The 19,284-nt window shown below is 44.7% G+C and overlaps 1 protein-coding gene across 1 annotated transcript in view; it reads right to left on the bottom strand.

The window, feature by feature from the left end:
• Positions 1-953: 953 nt before the first annotated feature.
• The window catches only part of PELI2 (pellino E3 ubiquitin protein ligase family member 2), a gene marked incomplete at both ends in the record, with an annotated part of 73,134 nt that continues 54,803 nt past the window's right edge, over positions 954-19,284 (bottom strand). Inside the window, 4 exons of the mRNA XM_084270640.1 lie at positions 954-1,520; positions 4,258-4,446; positions 5,074-5,271; positions 11,454-11,555. Of these exons, the coding sequence (XP_084126766.1) occupies positions 954-1,520; positions 4,258-4,446; positions 5,074-5,271; positions 11,454-11,555 (1,056 nt within the window). The remainder of the gene's footprint in view (positions 1,521-4,257; positions 4,447-5,073; positions 5,272-11,453; positions 11,556-19,284) is intronic.

Below are 19,284 nucleotides of genomic sequence, written 5' to 3'. Positions count from 1 at the left end.
GCAGTTTTCAAAGGCTTCTTGCTACATCTTAATTAACCCAACGACCCTGGGCATGCAAGGAGCAGTTAGGGCACAAGGTAAGTTAAGCAGAAATAAAAAGGCTGGACTACACAGACACAGGACGTTGGCTTAAAAAAAGCCAAAAGTGAATGAGAATTAAGGATGTAAAAGAGTAAAGTGGTTTCACCAGATGCAGGTTGAACTGGGGGAGCTGAGGGGGAGGAGAAAATGAAAGAAGTAAAATAATCAGCCATATCCCATACATAACGAAGAGCAGTTATCTATTACGCTGAAAGGAAATCAATGCAAACAGGATTTCCTCAGTTTCAAGTAATCCTTGATGCCTTTTTGGCCAGCTGTGTTATACCATAATAGATATTTCAATAGCTTTTATACTCTACAATTTAGGCAGCTAATTTTTCCTCTTACATCTCCAATTATCTCTAGTGAACATTCACCTACGGTTGTCCACACATTCTGTATTAGCTCCTTGAGAAACTATTCAAGTTAAATCATATTGCAAATTAAAGACAGTTACATTCTGTACGATCCTTCTAGATTTGAAAAATAGGTTTTAAAGGCTTGTCAAAGTTTAGAAGAAAAAACCTTCCCATTAAAAAATCTTAGCTTAAAAAAATCATTAAGACACCTTTTTGTTTTTTGTCTGATCCAGGGTACTAATAAAAAGGTTACAAATATACTACAATTTGACCAAGAAGACTTCATGAATATGCTGCTTTTGAGCATGCAACACCACTGATATCTGTCAAGTTCCAGGTATCAATGTATCCCAATTCCACCACAGTGCCTCGCAAGTTCCTCGGCAGTTCCCCATCCCCACCCGACCACCCTATTAACACCATTATAAAAAAAGGTAAAATCTAAGAGTTAGTGGCAAAATCTTCACAGTAAATTGTTAAAGACATCGTTATCGTGGTCACTGCGGAGTGTTATCAGTCAACGGGGCCCTGGAAAATCAGCTTGATGCAGTTGTGCTCCCCGGAGAGTTGTGTTGCACAGAAGGGGCAGGCGGCGTGAAATGCATGAGTACCGTGGGGCAGAGGGATCTGGGACCAGTACTTGGCGGATTTCTCAGAGCACACGTGTCCACAGGGGGTGAAAGCGTGCGTGGGAGGGCCAGCATCCACGTAAAAACCAGCCTCGCAACCCAGCCAGAGGGGCACGTAGGGGCCAACGGTTCTGCACATGGGACACTCCCGCTCGTTGGCTTCCGTGTCACTGCGGTGCCCCCAGTTGTGATAGCCGTGGACGTGGCCACAGCTGAGGTATGCCCAGGGCTGCTTCTCCTCCACCACATCTTTGCGGTTGATGCTGGGAAACGCTAAAGTGTTTAGCCCAACGGGACACTGCGGCCTGGCAGCGTTTATCTCCTGGCGCAGAGCTTCAATGTGCTTCTGAGTCGGGGTGTGGAAGAGCCCGTCTGCTGTTCTCCACAGAAGGGTGGCTCCACACAGGTCAATCAGAGAGCCATCTTGTAGGACGTTGGTCTCATTTTCTACCTAGGGGGAGAGCACAAGGACAAGTAGAATCGCAGAATATACCTGGTTGGAGGGGGTCCGTAAGGATCATCAAGTCCAACTCCAAGTAGTTAAGCCCAAGAGCTTTTGCAGACAACTGAGTTTTGTAAGCATGTCACCTCTCTCACCAAACCATCACCCTCCCTAGCATGCTACCTAATTTTCCCATCTTGTTTCCTTGTGCCCCCCCCCCACCCCCCCCCCCATTTACCTGAATCCATCTCATCTCTTATCCCATATTTAAGGCTATAATGAGCATTGATCTCTTACACTGTGCTCGTACAGGAGGTCCTAAGTTTGCAATCGTTACACACTATGACAATACTAATCAGCATACACAGTCCTCCTGCCTGCAGTTCTTTGGGAAAGGCAATTAGTAATCACCAACTACTTCACAAATGCCAGCCACCCCGAGCAAGCCTTTTCTCCTCTCTAATCCTGATCTTCTGCATGTCTTCTCCACATTCAGGGCAAGTCACAATGGACCAAAGGGGAAACCTGCCATTCCTTAAGGGCTGTGTTAACAGACTGCCCCTCTCAAACTCATTGCCCACACAGACTGGCAGAGGCAAAAGATCCTTCTTGGACTAAAAGCTGCCACCCAGGCCTCACTGGCTGTCCTGCCTCTCAGACACCTCTCTGTTTAGGCTTGCAGCAGGCATAAAGCATTCTGCAGAAGCACAAACTGCCCCAGCACAGCTCATCACCCCACAACTCTTCCAGAGAGGAGTGAGAAGAGCCACACCAGCTCTGTGCACAGGCACTTGCAGAGATTATCATTGCATCAGGATGAATTACCAGTTCCCTTCTTCAAGTGACAAGTTCCTCAACTGAAGGCACACAGGCTCAGCTTCTGAACAATTCACCGGCCCAACTAATTAGGCCCTTCATTTAACGAGGTGTTCCATGCAAATACAGCCCCAGTGCACGCTGCCCAAAGGCTTCTCGGCTGACTAAAAGCAGGAGCTTAATCCCTTGAATAGGTTTTTAGCCAAGCACATTGTGCTTTGCTGAAATACTCTTTATTTTAATGTCACAAACACATAAGCAGCCTGTACTATTGCTACCAGCTCAGTAATGATGAATATATGTTTAAAAGGTTCTTTGTGACATTGAAGAGGAAAAAAAAAGAGAGACCCACTGCCTGTCTCTATACATGGAAAGTAGGTAGAAAACAGCACTAAGGTGAAACAAACACACACAAATACGTTAAGTAGGTCACATGAAATCATCCTGTCTGCCTAACAACACTATGAGTGACAACCAATTCGGTATTTACATTTTAATCCAGTTTAAATTCACAGATTAAGCATGGATCATCCCCTCACAAAACACCTCACTGGTACAATGGAGACAAGAGGTCACCGGTGTAAAGTACTTTCAGCAGAGAAATCCAGCAGTTCAAGTACAGATGAGGGAAGCCTTGATTTGATGTACTTCTCAGATAATTCCTTCACAAACAGCAGAGCAAAAAGCTTTCCAGCATGCACTGTGTTCAGTTCATTATACAGCGTGCATTCGGTTTTATGAACCCAATCAACAAATACTGATCACATCAATACCAGTGTGCCATGTAATTTTATTTAAATGAGAATTCGAATCATTTTGGATGCAGGGAAGGGAATGTATTTGTTTTAGCAGTGCTTTTCCTTAGCAGCACTGAGAAGGTGTTTTGCTAACCGCATACAAAGGGCGCAATTGCAACATCATCTGTCCCAGTCCCCCAGGTGATGTTTGCCTGCCACCATTAAAGTGACAAAGCAATTTATGGACTGCAGGTTGTCTGCTGAGAGCAGAACCAAGTAGTCAAACTCCCTTTTCCTAACCCCTTGCAGCAGCCACAGTGTTCTGCAAAGCCAGCGGCGAAGCTGGAAAGCCAGTTCAGGGTGAGGGTGTGTGATCACCTAATGGGAACTCAAGGTAGCAGCAGAACTATCATTGAATCACAGCACAAAAGCAACTCTGACATCAAGATGACAAGCTTATTCCCCCCCCCATGCAGTCTCTCTCATCTTCAAACTCTAACAGCTGGGTGATAAAGTTGCAGAAGAAACAGGGCATCTTCAGTTGCAGTGAAGATGATAGCATAGCATTCTTCCTCCTAGGTTCCACAAACAGTGGGAAGGGGAAGAAGCCAGAGCCCTGTGGGAATTCCCTTTCACCTTCCATGCAGAAGTGGTCACATCCTTTCATGGGAACCTCTCTCCTGGTGATGCATGCCACAGCTCTCTGTGGCAGCCGAAATCTCTCACTTTTGGTAAAGGCAAAGCTCATCCTGCCCCCCAGGGCAGAACAGAAATATACTTAGCAGGCTTCCCTTATCTTCCCAGCAGCAGGTAGATCAAACAGAAGCTGCATTATCCCAACTTGTTTTGCATGCAACTAAAGATAGTACTGCTAAAGACAGCTCCCTACGTGGTAACTTCCAGCTGTCCCTACATCCCAGGAGAACATTTCAGAGATGGAGATTCAAGAGTGAAGCTTATTTAGCTTTTACACTCTGTGCTATTGCAGTCAGGAGAGTGGCATTAGCAGAAAACTTTTAGAAGAGTGTTCTCCTGTATAAACAGAACAGCATGTAACACACATGGGCTTAGATGGTTTCAGTGCCCACTATGCAGGGACAAGGCTTTCCTCTGCAGCCACCTACGACTGCCTCCATCACCAGGAAAACAAGTATCCCCTGCTTCATTATAACTACCAGTTACTTTCAACTTACCAGTTTCCCCCTCTGCTGAGCAGATCTGGTTTCCCGAAGCGTGTACACGTCGCCACAGACAGAGATTTCCCTCCAAACTCCAGGTTTGGACTCCTCGGTGAAGCCTCCCTTGGGATGCATGACCAGCACCCCGTTAGTCGTCAATCCATCCATATGGCCATCAGGATTTTTCCACTTTGCTGCTTTTTCCTGCACATGACAACCACCCCAGAGAGGTTTCTCCATAAGTTTATGGACTAAAGGTTTACACACTGAAGTTTTAACTGTCTAAACCCCAACATTTCCTCACTGGCTGGTAGAGCTTGGGCATAGCTTTTGTAAAGATAGTAAGTGTTTTTAACAACACCTAGTGCCAGACTGGTACCATCTTCTGTTTATGCATCAGCAATAACTATTCTGGCTTAAATATGATTTTTAACTCAGTTGAGCACCTCTGACCACAGGTGAGGTAAGAGTAAAGGCCTTGAGGGTCCTTCTCCACAAGGCAGCTGATGCAGCTCCTTGGTCCTCCCAGCGCTCAGAACAGCAACAGTGGTTTATTCCCAACACGTATCAAGAATATATCAAAGGAACCTAAAGGAAGTCCAACTAAAGCACAGCTTCATTGTTAAAGACAATTATGACCACGAGCCCATGCCAGTAATAATTCAGACATATAAAACTGCAGCTTCTACTTAACACTGCAGCTGGTACACTGGAGTAATAAAAGTCTAACACCAGTGTAAGTTATCAACTAGTACAAGGAAATTTGGGGGCTTGAAAATAAGAAAGTAAAACCCAATTTGCTCACACGTAACGATTATTAGCAGTACTTACACCAAGAAATATATTTTTCGAGGAGTCGAATCCAGCTGCAAAAATCCTGGCTGTGTAGGGTGGGCTCCTGTCACACACAATCCTGCAGGCAAAGCGGGAGATGGTGCTTTGGGTAATCTGGCTTTCATCGTTATTCGGACTTCCAGAAATAGTATCTGTGACTACAAAGTCTATGGGGCTTTCTGTTGACCTCCCAACCTGCAAAAAAACATTAAGATAAAGGTGTAGTTGGACAGAGACACAGAAATGCCAAGCATTAAGCACACAGTTTGGCCAAGGCAATGCTGATGATGTCAGTAAGGTACCGTCTACTGTTTTTTTGGATGGCAAAATCCAACCAGAGACTAATCTGTATTTTCACACGGGTCCCAGGCACAAGTGCATCACTGACCTGGCATGACAGATCTGCACATATTCTCATGCACATACTTAATTTCTCATCATAGAATCACAAGGTTGGAAAAGACCTTTAAGATCATCAACTCCAACCATTCCCATCCTAAGCTAAACCATATCCCTAAATACCTCATCTATCCTTTTTTTAAACACATCCAGGACCCCCTCCCTGGGCAGCCTGTGCCAGGCCCTGACAGCTCTTTCAGGGAAGAGCTTTTCCCTCCCATCTGAGCTGACCCTGCCCTGGGGCAGCTTGAGCCCATTGCCCCTTGTCCCATCTCCTGTCCCCTGGCTGAAGAGACCATCGCCCACCTCTCTGCACCCTCCTGGCAGGGCAGGGGAGGTGGGGAGAAGGTCTCCCCTCAGCCTCCTCTTCTCCAGGCTCAACACCCCCAGCTCCTTCAGCTGCTCCTCAGAGGATTTGCCCTCCAGCCCCTTCCCCAGCCTGGTTGCCCTTCTCTGGACTCGCTCCAGGACCTCAATGTCCTTCTTGTAGTGAGGGGCCCAGAACTGGACCCAGCACTCGAGGTGCAGCCTCACCAGTGCCCAGTACAGAGGCACAACACAGCAGGAATGAATCGTTTGATGGAGTATCATCAACAGCACAGAGGTATCATCACCTTGGTATTTCATAATCCAACCACAGCAAATCACCTACCACCAGATTCTGACCACTGAGAAAATACTACCTGGAACTGGCAGGCTTTATATGCATTTCTACTGCCCAGTTAATTTGCCATGAAAATAAATGACTTCAGACCAAGAACTTGGTTATATTGATATGTCACAACAAAAAACCCTACCTACCTTCATGTTTGCAGAACTTGTAATTCCAGAAAAGAGTTTTCTGGTAAAACCCACAATATGATTGTATTTATTCTTAATCATGCCTGTGCAAGGCTAAAGAAACTTTTAAAACTGCCTTCTTCAAAATAAAACAGCTGATCAGTAGACAAGAACATTCTTCCATCTGACACCTAAAAAAGCCTAAAACCAGAAACTTCTAGGCATCTGGAACAGAAAACTTCATTACAGAATGGAGAGAGGAGTCTGGCTGCCAACCAAACACACAGCGATGCTTTAGCAATAATGCTTCTCCAGGCAAAGCAGTGTTACACCAACTTTGAGCATAACTGGGAAACAGGAGCTGAGGAACCAGGAATAGAATTTGAGAGGCAAAACATCTCTCTTATTTGTGTCAAGTTTGTCTATATTACACCAATTATCTTAAGTATTTGGGTAGGGTTTTTTCCCCACCTCTTGAAAAAGCCTCCTGGACAATGGCTCATGCATTGTGCTACATGTTAACACTAGAAATTATTTTGAGAGGTGCCCTTTGTGACATGGCTATTTCCCCACACTCCATGCCCATTCAAAATTCCATGTTTGAAATCATTAGAAAGGAAAACCCCATGGGAACAGCTGAAGAACTTAATGCTACCAACTTTTACCCACCAAAAATTCTAACTTACCTGATGTTGCAGCCAGACTACAGTCCCTACAGACCTAATTCCATTACTCAAAGCTACTCCTCACACTTTATTACTCAATTTTCTTCCATTTTCCTCTACAGCACAGAATACTACTCCTTTTAGTAATTTTAGGCTATATTTTGGGACTCTACTGGTTAAGTGTGTCATCTTCTGTATTATTTCACTAAGTTACTTCCAATAACAAATCGTAAATCTTCCAACTGATGCATGGGACAGCTTCTGTTGTCTACACTACTGGTTATTGTTAAAGGCTGTGTAAAAGCCAGGCAGTCAATCAATCTGCTAGTGTCTACTGTCAATCAAGGAAGTGCTATTAAAAACACTCACTCCTGAGACAACACAAAACCAGACAACCTGCCAGCAGATAATTTAACAACTGCAGATTCCTGGACTTCAATAGAACTTCCCTCTGATGATACAGAGAGCTGGACCATGCATCTTCAGGCCTGTTCTTCAGGAGAAAAAAAATAAATCAATTTTGACTGAATGTACCTGGGTTCTTGTATAAACTTGTAGTTATTTAGGATTACATGTCTTGGTTCCTTGTGGTGGTACAAACAGGTGTAATCAACTCATGAAGCTACAGGTTCTATTCCAAATGATGTGTCATCAACAGAAGAAAAAGCTTTGAAGAACTCTGAGGAGAATCTTTGTTTTAGCAGCTCAGAGATGTCACAGCATATGGATGCTGCAGCATACAGACTTTAGGAGATGCCAGATGGAACACATTACTATATTCTTTGTGTTATTACGTGAAGAAATCTGATCTGTGTGTCACTAGGACAAAGCCACGTAGATGGTACAGAAATGTCACTATGGAATTACGTGAAGGAAAAATCCAACACACACAACACAGCAGAACAAGTAGAGCAATGGGAGAGAAAAAAGGAGGAAAGAAAACCAACAAAAACAGCCTATTCCTCAAACCAAGAACCAGGCAGAACAGAATCCTGTGAGACCTCCATGACAACCTTGCAAAGCAGCTGAACACCCCCAGGTTTCAAATCCCTGCTGGGCATCCTGAAGCCACTTTGTTGAAAGGATCCACAGCAGGAGCTGGTTGTCAAGTGGCACAAAGGGCTCAAGTAAGCAGGGAAGTCAGGAGCACCCATTTCTGCATCATTTCCAGCTTTCAAGAAACAAAACCATTCCTTAGAAGAGTGTGCTTACTTGTAAGGAACTCTTCATCTTCAGAAAAGAGCTAGTAGAAGGTGGGTAAGATGACTCCTGTCTAAAACTTGCCACTGAATATGCACAAAACCTGCATAGTTAACAAATGATGTCTGCCTGCACGGGGGGAGCTGGTAGAGTACATGCATGGTCATTTAAACTACTTATTAACTGACAAGTTATATTCATGAGAACATGGTCATTTTCATTTTATTATGGAAAGGGTCAGGAAAATTGTCATTTAGCCAGCCTGCTCTTCAGTGCCTCCTGAATCTCTTTACTGCCCCTTGTACAGTCTCCCCACATTTTCCATACGTGCTTTGCTTCTGATAAGCACCTACTCAGGCTTCTGCTGGGTTATGAGCTTGGAAAGCATCAAACAGGAAGCTATTCTGGATTTGCAATCTTCAAAAATTTCCACTTTGTTCATGGAAAAGTTGCAGAATACAAGTCACCAACACAACATTTCCCATGTCTTCCTTCAAAGAGCAAGGCTGACAGCAGACTCTCAAAGCAGAAGGAAGAAAAAGGTGGCAGCTTCCCCCCCTCCCCCCCAAACTCTGAATCTCCCTCATTTTCCCAAGAAATCAGTTCTAACCCAACAGGTTCAGTCCTCACAGGTTATAAATGGTATCTTGAACAAAGCCAGAGACCTCTGCCATCTTTTTTCCCCTATTTTAAGTCCCACAAAGGTATTACTAACCACCACCATTCTGGTTACCTTAGAAAATTCAAGCAGTGATACTATCCCATTTTACAGAGAGGAATACTGAGATTAAAAGACAAAGCTACATGATTTGCCCAGGCTAACACATGTTACCAGCAGGCAAGAAGGGGCCTCAAGATAATCCTGTGGTCCAGGCATTATCCTTCCCCCTTTTCAGCTTCTACATCCTTGCCAGTGTCCTACAAAAGCCAGGGAAATGTATTTGGAAAGAAAAACTCCAAGGACTGTCTATTCAAGCAATGCTCCATCAACAGGAAGGTTTTACTCAGTGGATCAATACAGACAACGTGGAATTTGCCATCACGTACCACAGGGCAGCACAAAGCAGCCCTGCAGCAACCCTCCCTCTTACTGCCTACAATCAGATTACTGAGAATTAAAACCCAATAGCTTATCTAAATAATGGAAAACTCTTCAGCTGCTGTCTGGCATCACTTGAGCAGCAAAATACAGCCAGAGTCTACCAGAATATTCCTTCTGCTGCTCTCACGGCTCTCAGACCCTCAAGGCCAATGCTTGCAGAGCGATGCAGAGAAGGCAGCTACAGGGAATGGGAACCAGGACACAGTGCCTGAGGTGAAGCTGAGATCAAGTCACAGCACGACAGTCTGCACATCTCAAGACAGAATGAACAGACTGCACTGCAAAGAGGAATTTTAGCAGTTCAGAGCCTTCCCCAGATATGTTCAGGCATTTCAGGGGGCACCAGAAGAATTGAGATGCTCTACCAACACAAAACTCAGCTCAGAAAGTTTAATTGTTATTAAGACAGGACAGTTTGACCTGTTATAAGCCAAACCAGTCACATAACTATGCATGTATGGTAGGTAATTGCCTGAACCACAGGCAGCCTCTCTGGGTGATTCAGCACACAGGACACAATGAGGGCTTTTGTGACATTTCACCAGGTACCAGAGACCCACTGGAAGGAAGAAACCATACAGTGACAGTTAGAGACATGTCCCAGTGCCAGCCATGGAGCCACAGCAGGTCTCTGGGCCAGGTAGCACAGCCCAGGCTGTCTCAGTGTAGCACCCTGCCCAAACTCCTCCTCTACTGAGCACCAACAGACGCTGAAGGGGAGCAGAAAATCCATTGGTAGCTGGGCTGTGCTACACTTAACCAGCCCACTCCTTACTACACCAAAGCCCTGCTTTAGATACAAAGCATCTTTAATCAGCTCCCTTAACCTACTCCCTCAGAAAAAGGGCACTTGAAGTGCAGTCTTCAGAGCACTGCTTTGCTGCTGCTCACCTCAGGCTGCTAGATTTCATTCCAGTGGCTGCTAAGCACCTCAATCTACCTAATTCCTTATCAGTACCTCCCGCAAGTAAAAGCTGTACCTACCACTAGGATATTGTGCTATCAAGGAAAACACTGTCTGTACAACAGAGCCAGAGAAGCAGCTGTTCTGCAACTCCAGTCATTGTTTTCATGTATACAAGTGAAACTTCCACCTTTCAGAAATACTATTTTAGAATTTACACACAGAAAAAAAGTTTCACTGGAGCTACTCAAGGCACAAAAGCATCTTGCAAAGATGAACAAGTATCATACAGTAACCCAGAAGGATGGATTATGTTTTGCTTTTACTCTTTTAACATGTAAAAACCTATTTCAGGTCACCCTGGCTGTGTGATCCTTTCCTAATCACCTATTCATGCAGCACCACATGAACAAGAGTGGCTTTTATCAATCTCTATTTGGACCTAATTGTTTCAAAGTCCCATTAGAAACAATTTTATAGAGAGCAAAAAAGAGAAGCCACATGAAGCGAAACCACTTTCATCTTAACAGAGCCATTTCATCTTCTGTCAACAACACTCAACTGCTGACCCTTCTACATATGAAAGGCTGCATGAGGAGGGGTAACAATTCAAGATAAGATGCTCTAATTACAGAGGTCACTGACAAGACACACCCCATTAGTCTAGATTGGAAAAGGTTGGGCGTGTTTGCTTTTCCCTGAGCTTGAGGTTTAAGTTTGTACAGCAAGTCTGCTCTCCTTTTATATATAAAAATAAGCATTGCACAAGACAGTAACAGGTTTATCAGAATGTTAGATGATGCAGAAAAACACAAATCCATATGAGAGCAAAACCACACTGAATAGCAGGCAGCTTCAAGAAACTCAGCAGAGTCCCCTACACCATTCAAGACATCTGCATCCCTTCAGAAACAATTGGTCATTCTACCACCACGTTGTCTCCTTTAGTGCACAGCTCCCCTATTCCCCCCCTACCATTGCTTTTACCTTCCTCCTTCCCATGTCCTACTCCAAGCCACTTCCTTTTTTACTCCAGGTGCTTGGTTAACTGCAGGGTGGGCAGCGTATTCCTGTGCTTGTTCATGAATACACATTTCTTCCTGGTACTAATTGTACAGTCCTTGCAGAGAAAAGCAAGCAGGGTATCAACAGCTACTGGGGCTGGTTTGAGAAGATCCAAAGTTTCAAGCACTCCCATATTAAACACAACAGGGTTCAACCACAAAATATTCCACAATCATGGAGAATACCCAGAAAAATATAATGCAGGACCATGGTTCCACATGTTGCTTTTAAAAACCACTGCATGTAGTGCCCAGAGCCTTACCTGGAACATGTCTGTGTCCTTATCGTGAGTATACTCCACTACCACAGTCTGGTTTCTGGATAACGTGTAGGAGATGCTGTGCTGACCTTTACAGCTGATTGCCTGTTGAATTAAAAACATTAAAAAAAAAAATCTATTATACACAGTTTCCACAGAAATATTATAATCCAATTCCTGCACTATCTAAGCACCTTTACTATGATCAGGAAGAGGAGTGCATCATAACGCTCTGACAAGGCTGTGTAAATACATCCAACAGGACTTTGTTTTGCTTTTAAAGGAAAACCCCAAGCTGCACTTGTTTGTTTCTGGTTCTGAAGTACCCAATACCTACCATTTTCATAGCTGAGACTGCAAATACACCATCTTCTCTTGGATTAAATCCCTAATCTTCACAAGAATTTGTACCCCAGCAAAGACCTGAGCTTTAAGGTCACTTGGTTCATTTGTTTTTTGTAAGCAAGTGAGGAATACAACTGATTTCCAGTTCAAAGTGCCAGGATGTCAGGGATATCATTACAGTTAAACAGAGTTTTAGTTCTATCAAGAAGAGCCTGCCAAGTTTATGTAAATTGTGACACAGAGCGAGCACTGTGAAGTGTACTTCAGGAAACTGAGCTCTCTAGATACAGATACTGCATCACAGACTAAATAGTATTTAAAACCAGACCAGAAGAGGACAATTCCTGGCATCCTGCTCTATCTAAGACCGACTTCTTTACTTATTAAGACTTCCCACGTTTACATCTCAGCTTGAGAAAGACAAGAAGTCCAGGTGTCTTTTTACTGGTCCAGAAACTACTTCAGCAAACAGGACAGAGACATCATCCCAAGATGGGCACAGTCCAAACTTGGAAACAAACAGTGAGAACCAGTTTTCCTTGATAAATGGGCATACAGCACAGTTGTGACAGCAGAGAGCCATGAAGAGTGGTACAGTGATGCTTTCAGGACCTCTGAGACTCAGCACACAAAACCCCCAATCTTTGTGGTACTGATGCTGGTTCCTCAAGCTTAAAAACTACCACTCACTCCAAATGGTTAAGCAGGGTCCAAGTGTGACTGTGTCAGCTAGCAATGTAAATGCAAGAGTAAAAACTTCAGGACAGAGGGAAAAAAGCTGGGAAATTAATTCTTTGGCTAACAGGGAAATGTATGTAAATATAAGGTCCATATAACTGCACACAATTATGACTGCTACTCATCAGAAAACACTCTGCAGACACTTAAGTACTGAATTAATAGGATAATTAAAGCTTTCTTCAGCTTTCTGCCAAGGGGTGTTATCTTCTTGAAGAGTTTCCTTCGCTAGCTCCATTCCTTCGTGCTGCTCTTCCCCTACAAAATTCACAGGTAAGGATGACTAAACTAAGGAACTAAATATAGTCTCCTCATCCTGCTGTCATCTCTCACAAAAGCCTAAATGATCCCAAAGCTACAATCAATTATTAAACAAATCATTACTCAATGTTGGAGGTACTAACAACACCCACCTGCATACTGAAAGTCTACTAAGGATTAGCAGAAGCATTTGAGACAGAATTACTGAAAAAACACAGAGAAGAATTATTTTTTGAGCCACGTGCATTTAGAGCAGCAGATCAGGGCCTTTTACAACACAGCTCCTGCTGAAAGCTCTTAGCAGCTCTGATACCTGAGAACAGCTTAGGTGATAATACCTGGAGGCAAAGGATAGGGCAAGATTTGGTAATCAGCAGTATGAAGATTCTGAGTTCCCAGTTGAGGTTTACAGCGTTCTACAGTAACCATTACACCAGGCACAGATGCTGCAACACCAAAGAGCATCTCAAGATGCAATTCCAATGAAGTCACTAACACTTGGGGACATGCTGGGACACTGAGCTCCAGGTTCGAGGCATTATCATGAGCTTTTCCTCTAAGCATGTTTGACAGCTGGCAAGGGGACCTTCAGTCCTGAGCAGGTCTCAGGTACTATACTCTGCATCAGTGAGGCTGCACCTTGAGTGCTGGGTCCAGTTCTGGGCCCCTCACTACAAGAAGGACATTGAGGTCCTGGAATGTGTCCAGAGAAGGGCAACCAGGCTGGGGAAGGGGCTGGAGGGCAAATCCTCTGAGAAGCAGCTGAGGGAGCTGGGGGTGTTCAGCCTGGAGAAGAGGAGGCTGAGGGGAGACCTTCTCCCCACCTCCCCTGCCCTGCCAGGAGGGTGCAGAGAGGTGGGCGATGGTCTCTTCAGCCAGGGGACAGGAGATGGGACAAGGGGCAATGGGCTCAAGCTGCCCCAGGGCAGGGTCAGCTCAGCTGGGAGGGAAAAGTTCTTCCCTGGCAGAGCTGTCAGGGCCTGGCACAGGCTGCCCAGGGAGGGGGCTGAGTCCCCAGCCCTGGGTGTGTTTAACAGAGGGGAGATGAGGTGCTCAGGGATCTGGTTTAGCACTCAAGATGCAGCCTCACCAGTGCCCAGTACAGGGGCACAATCACCTCCCCAGAAGAGCACACAAAGTTTTTATTTTCAAAAAACTATTTCTTAGCACTCCTTTTTAGCAGGGATGCAGAGAAAGGATGGAATGCAAACCTGAAACCCAGCCTTCAGTGGGTTGGGCACAGCCCAAGCGACCAGCAGTGACACTCAGCACCACATTTACCACCACGCTGCCTTACTCAGGAGTTACACAGCCCCTGCACAGGCACAGCTGAGAGTGTCACCCCTCTCTGACCTGCTGCCCTGGAAATGAGCAGCTGAGAACTTTATAACCGTTCCCTACTGCACAAGGACAGATTAGAGTCAACCACATCTCCAGAAATGCCCTGACTGACTGGCAAGCCACAAGGACACAAGGCAGCAGCCACCTCTTCACCATGAGCATACAAAAAAGCCTGTAAAAACATCTGCCCTAAGCTGGAACTCTCACTCAAGACAGTAACTGCCCTGGTGTTGGCTTTATCCAAGTAGCAGAAAACCTGCATTTTTCCTTGTGCTCTTTTTTTTATGGGCTGTTCTCTGAACTCTGTAAGCTCCTCTTCTCCACATGGTGATGACCTAGCGAATACACTTAGAAGCTGTCTTCTGCAATAAGCATGTCATCATTTCGACCAACTAGAGAGTATACACACAGTATACACAGTCAAACCCAAAGAAAGGCTTGCACAGTAGGCCTGTATTCCCTCCCCCCACAATTACACTAGCTGGTTTAGTAAGAGATCCTACATTTATCTACTACACAGACCTTGTATCTACCCTCAGAGAGATGCTCCCTATCTAGGAGCATCTTCTGGTGTGCTGCAGCTCTAACCAGCACACCGATGCTGATAAAAGTTGCTTGTTTCCCATCTTCAGATCAAGAGTTCAAGAACAGGTCAGGGGCTCACAGCGTGGCCACATTAACCTAACCCTGTTAGGTCAAGCCTGTGTAAGGGGGGGTGCCAAAGAACCAGAGAATTGTCACAGGCTGCTGCTTACAGGGCTTGTGGGGTGCAGGGCTATGCAATTCCAGAAACAGAGATTTTGCCCCTTTCTTCTGGTCTGCAAACAGTGTTTCCAAGGGGGAGGGAATAAATAAGAGTATCTGCATTTGGAAATTTATACTTCCCAGTGCATTTGTGCCTAAGCAGGCTCCCCACAGATCACAGGAGGGGCTTGGCATTGTTGTGGTTACCCACTCTTCTGCACTAAAGCAGAAGCGAAGGCTGAAATCCACCAAGAAAAGAGGCAGATGTCTCACAGGAAGGGCTGCTCCATTAGAATAAGAGTTTTGGTTTAGTTAATTAGGTTGAATTAGGACAATAAAATGATTTATGGGAACACTTCAGTTTTCTTTGTTGGTAGTCAAGCTGAGCGACACCGCACTGACGTGTGTAAAATTAATGACAGCAGTGCCTTCACGAGTTAAAGGCTCTCTTCCTTGGCTGCTGGCCTTCAATTTCTTTTATAGAAAGAGAACACAAGCAACACTCAGGGATGTCAGACAAAAGATCTTGCAACTTAAGAGAAAAAGGAAGCTTTAGCGAGGCAGGAATCCTTTTAAAGAAAGAGCACATCACATCTCCACTGGCTCTCTGAGCAGAGTGGCAGCCAGAGCTGGCAGGCATCAGGTTGCCATAAAAACCCACAGCAAAAGCCCATGATTATGACACACCAACACGCTGCCATCCATGAGTGTGTACACATAGGATGTTTCCCAGTGGATTATAACACATGTGAATTTATAAAACATTAACTAAAGCCTGTTTGGATTTTACTCTGTCTCAAACCCAACAGTAATTGACCAGAATTGCTGCTGATGCTTTAACACTTTATTTCAGTAACACTGAAAATTTACACTGACCTCTGGTTACTGATACAGCTATTACACACCATTTTCCTCCAGCAAAGAGAATGGAAACTTTACAGGCTCCATGTGCCTACGGGAAGGGCTGAAACGACTGTCTGAACCAGAATCACAGGCCCAGCTGTTGAACATCTGGTTCTTGCACAGCTCCATGCAAGCCCGTCTTTCACCCCCCTTCCTTCCTAAAGAAATGTCTCCCTCAGAACTGCAACATCTATGCGTGCACTTTTTGAATACCAATGCTAAGATTGTCTGTCTCTAACAGTTCAGCTGTCAATATTCTCTTGACAACTTAAATGAGTTAGGAAATGGTCAAAAAAAAAGAGACCTAGAGTCAGCAAATGCAGATAAAGTACCAGAATATGCCAACAAAAATCAATCTAATTTTGTACACAGCACTTAGTGAGCTTTCTGACAAAGATTTTTAATACATATTCACAGAATTACATATTCTAGGGGTTGGAAGGGACCTCCAGAGATCATCAAGTCCAATCCCCCTGCCCAAGCAGGGTACCTAGGACAGGTCGAACAGGTTGGCGTTCAGATGGGTCTTGAATATCTCCAGAGAAGGAGACTCCACACCCCCTGGGCATTCTGATGTCACAACTGCCTACAGGCAAATGATTTCCTTCTGTTCAGTACTCAGTAACCTGAATGGAACAATATTCACCTTCTGAAAAGCACCATTTCACTACAAAAACATTACAAATTCCTTCTTGGTTTCCACTAGAGTTTTGTTCATTTGGGAACAGTTCCAAGTACTACCAGACAGACTGGGGGAAAGATAAAAATGCCCATGTAATGAGCAATTGGCCAACAGACACTTGGTATTTAAAAAAAAAAGATTAAAACTCCCCACATGTGGCACTCAGGCATAACAAACAAATCACTGCATGTGACTTGTGGTCACCTCTCTTCAACCCGCTGACCACAAATCACCTCCCCCCCCCAAACTCACCCTACACAGACTATGCAGAAACAAATTCAGCCAACAGCCTAGTTTATTTACACTTCAAGCTTTTATGGCTTTCAAAGCATTCACAAGGCTGCTCTGATGTGCCCTTTCCTGCTGAGCGTGGAGGTTTGAGGGGAGGGGGCTGCAGGGACACCACATTTGTCTCTTGCACACATCAAAGCCATCTGCTGCGAGTGCACATGTGAGGTTGTGTGCTGCTACTCAAGCGATTTACCATTTATCAACTCAACAGGCAGATGTTGAACGATTTTCCCCATTTGCTGAGTTTGTATTGATGTGGGACTTCAGAGAACCAGCCCACACAGCACACACCACCCCTTCTCCCAAAGGGGCATCACAGAATCACAAGGGTGGAAAGGACCTTTAAGATCATTGAGTCCAACCATTCCTGTCCTGTGCTAAACCAGATCCCTGAGCACCTCATCTCCCCTCTGTTAAACACACCCAGGGCTGGGGACTCAGCCCCCTGTTCCAGGCCCTGAGACCTCTTTCAGGGAAGAGCTTTTTCCTAACATCTGATCTGACCCTGCCCTGGCACAGCTTGAGGCCATTTCCCCTTGTCCTGTTGTTGTTTGGATGAAGAGACCAACACCCATCTCTCTACACCCTCCTTTCAGGTAATTGCAGGCAGTGATAAGGGCTCTCCTCAGCCTTGAGAAGAGGAGGCTGAGGGGAGACCAAACGACCCATTCCTGTAAATTCTCTATTTCAGGTACCACAACAAGAGACAACAATCTAAAAGTATCACTAGATAAGGTACTGTAGAGCTAGGTAGGGGCTGACAGACTGCATGCCAGTACTCCAGGGAGTAAGGCAGACTAGGCTGCTCCTCAGACACAAGGGAGTATTCAAGATGCATCTGTTAACTGTGGGTTAACTGAATTGCAGGGGTTTAAGTTAGGTGGCCAAAGCCATCACTGTTGCAGCCACCTGAAGTCCTACCTCATATCTCAGACTCCTGACCAGCTCTGGTGATGCAAGCCAAGTTCTTCTATTTAATAATTCAAAGTACTAAAAGCAGCTTGAAATAGGTGCCAGTTCATGCTGACAGGCATGGCTATATGAAACTGTGGCACAGGAATTGTTTTGTAAATCCCAGACTTTTGGTGGTTGCAAATCAACACTTTACCTAACCAACCTGAGAGTCATTTTCCTCCCAATCTCATCTCTTTTCTAACCCCTACAACCTTCCTTTTCCCCTTCCATTTTCTTCCATCTGTGTTTGGTAACACTATATTGCAAGTGATCTTTCATCCATCTCTGAAATCAAGTCTGCAGTTTTCCTCCTTATGTCAGCTCACTGGATTTCCTCCCCCAAGCAGACTAGAGCTAGAGCCAGCTCAGAGGCATAACACAGACTCGTGGCACTGTCAGATTATCAACTACTCACAGCATAAGTCGTTTACCCCAAGATCCAGAATGCTCCTTTGGGCAAATGACTGCCTGCACACTGCTGCCACTGCAACTGCTCTGGAGCTGCCTGCTGTAGTACTGCACTGAGGACACATTTCACCTGCTCTGGAAACCCAGGAGACAATACATGTTGATCACAGTCCTGTTGATCACCTATTTTGGCTGTGTGACCTTAAAGGGGTTTGAAGCAATTGTTTCAGACTGTCAGTATGCCCATAGTCCTCTAATTCATAATTCCTGTAATTTGTACTATAATGTACTCATACTTTAAAAATAAAGTCCAACTTTTCCTTTACTCCACCTCTCTCCATTATCTCAGCTGATCACTCCAGAGAAGACAGTGATCTGCCCTCTGTATTACATATCAGGTTTCCATGTACCTGTCAACACAGATTACAACCAAATGATTAAGACACTTTTTGGAAGACACATCTGTTCCTGTTTCAGCTTCAATCCACCACGCAGTCATATTGCTACCTAAAAGAAAAATGCATATGGGCATGAATTTGCAAAGTGGTTTTGCAGAGCATTTCACTGCTCTTTGGGAAAAGGAAGCAGAACAGCCCAGAACAGTAGGACCAAAAAGCTGGATGTATTCCTCTGAGGATGCTGCTTTGGAACAAGACCTTGTGCAATATACTGAGCGTTTGAGGTCCTCCTCTATCTGCAACAAAGTAAAATAAGAGATAAGCAGCTGAGTTCTACTAAGAGCCACTGTTCCTGGTCACACTGATGGGACTTTGGTAGCACTGAAGCTTGTACCTTCATCTAATGAAACTGGTTCTCATCTCCTCAGTAAAGCAGCCTAAGAAACCTTCCTGTTCCAAAGCAAGAGAAGTTTAAGAGAAGCAAGACCAGTACCCTACTAAAAGACTTTGCACAAGACATTTCAGCTACAGACTCTTCAAGGGAGAGAGAGATTGAATGGTTGAGTGGAAAAAAGCGTGCTATAGCAAGAGCTGTGCTATGGTGTTTACTGTACTAAGATCACATGCTGAAGACATTTCTTGATGAGTGACGTACAAAACTTCTGCCCCCAGAACTCCTGGCATTAGTTCACTGAGGGCAGGATTTCTTTTGGAAGCCTACAGAGCCTATAAATTTAAACATGAAGGCATAAACATGATTTTGCCACTG

The sequence above is a fragment of the Gallinula chloropus genome, assembly GCF_964237585.1.
Source record: "Gallinula chloropus genome assembly, chromosome: 14".
Classification (NCBI taxonomy): Eukaryota; Metazoa; Chordata; class Aves; order Gruiformes; family Rallidae; genus Gallinula; species Gallinula chloropus.
Note: the sequence above shows the minus strand (reverse complement) of the source record. Positions and strands in the feature narration are given on the sequence as shown.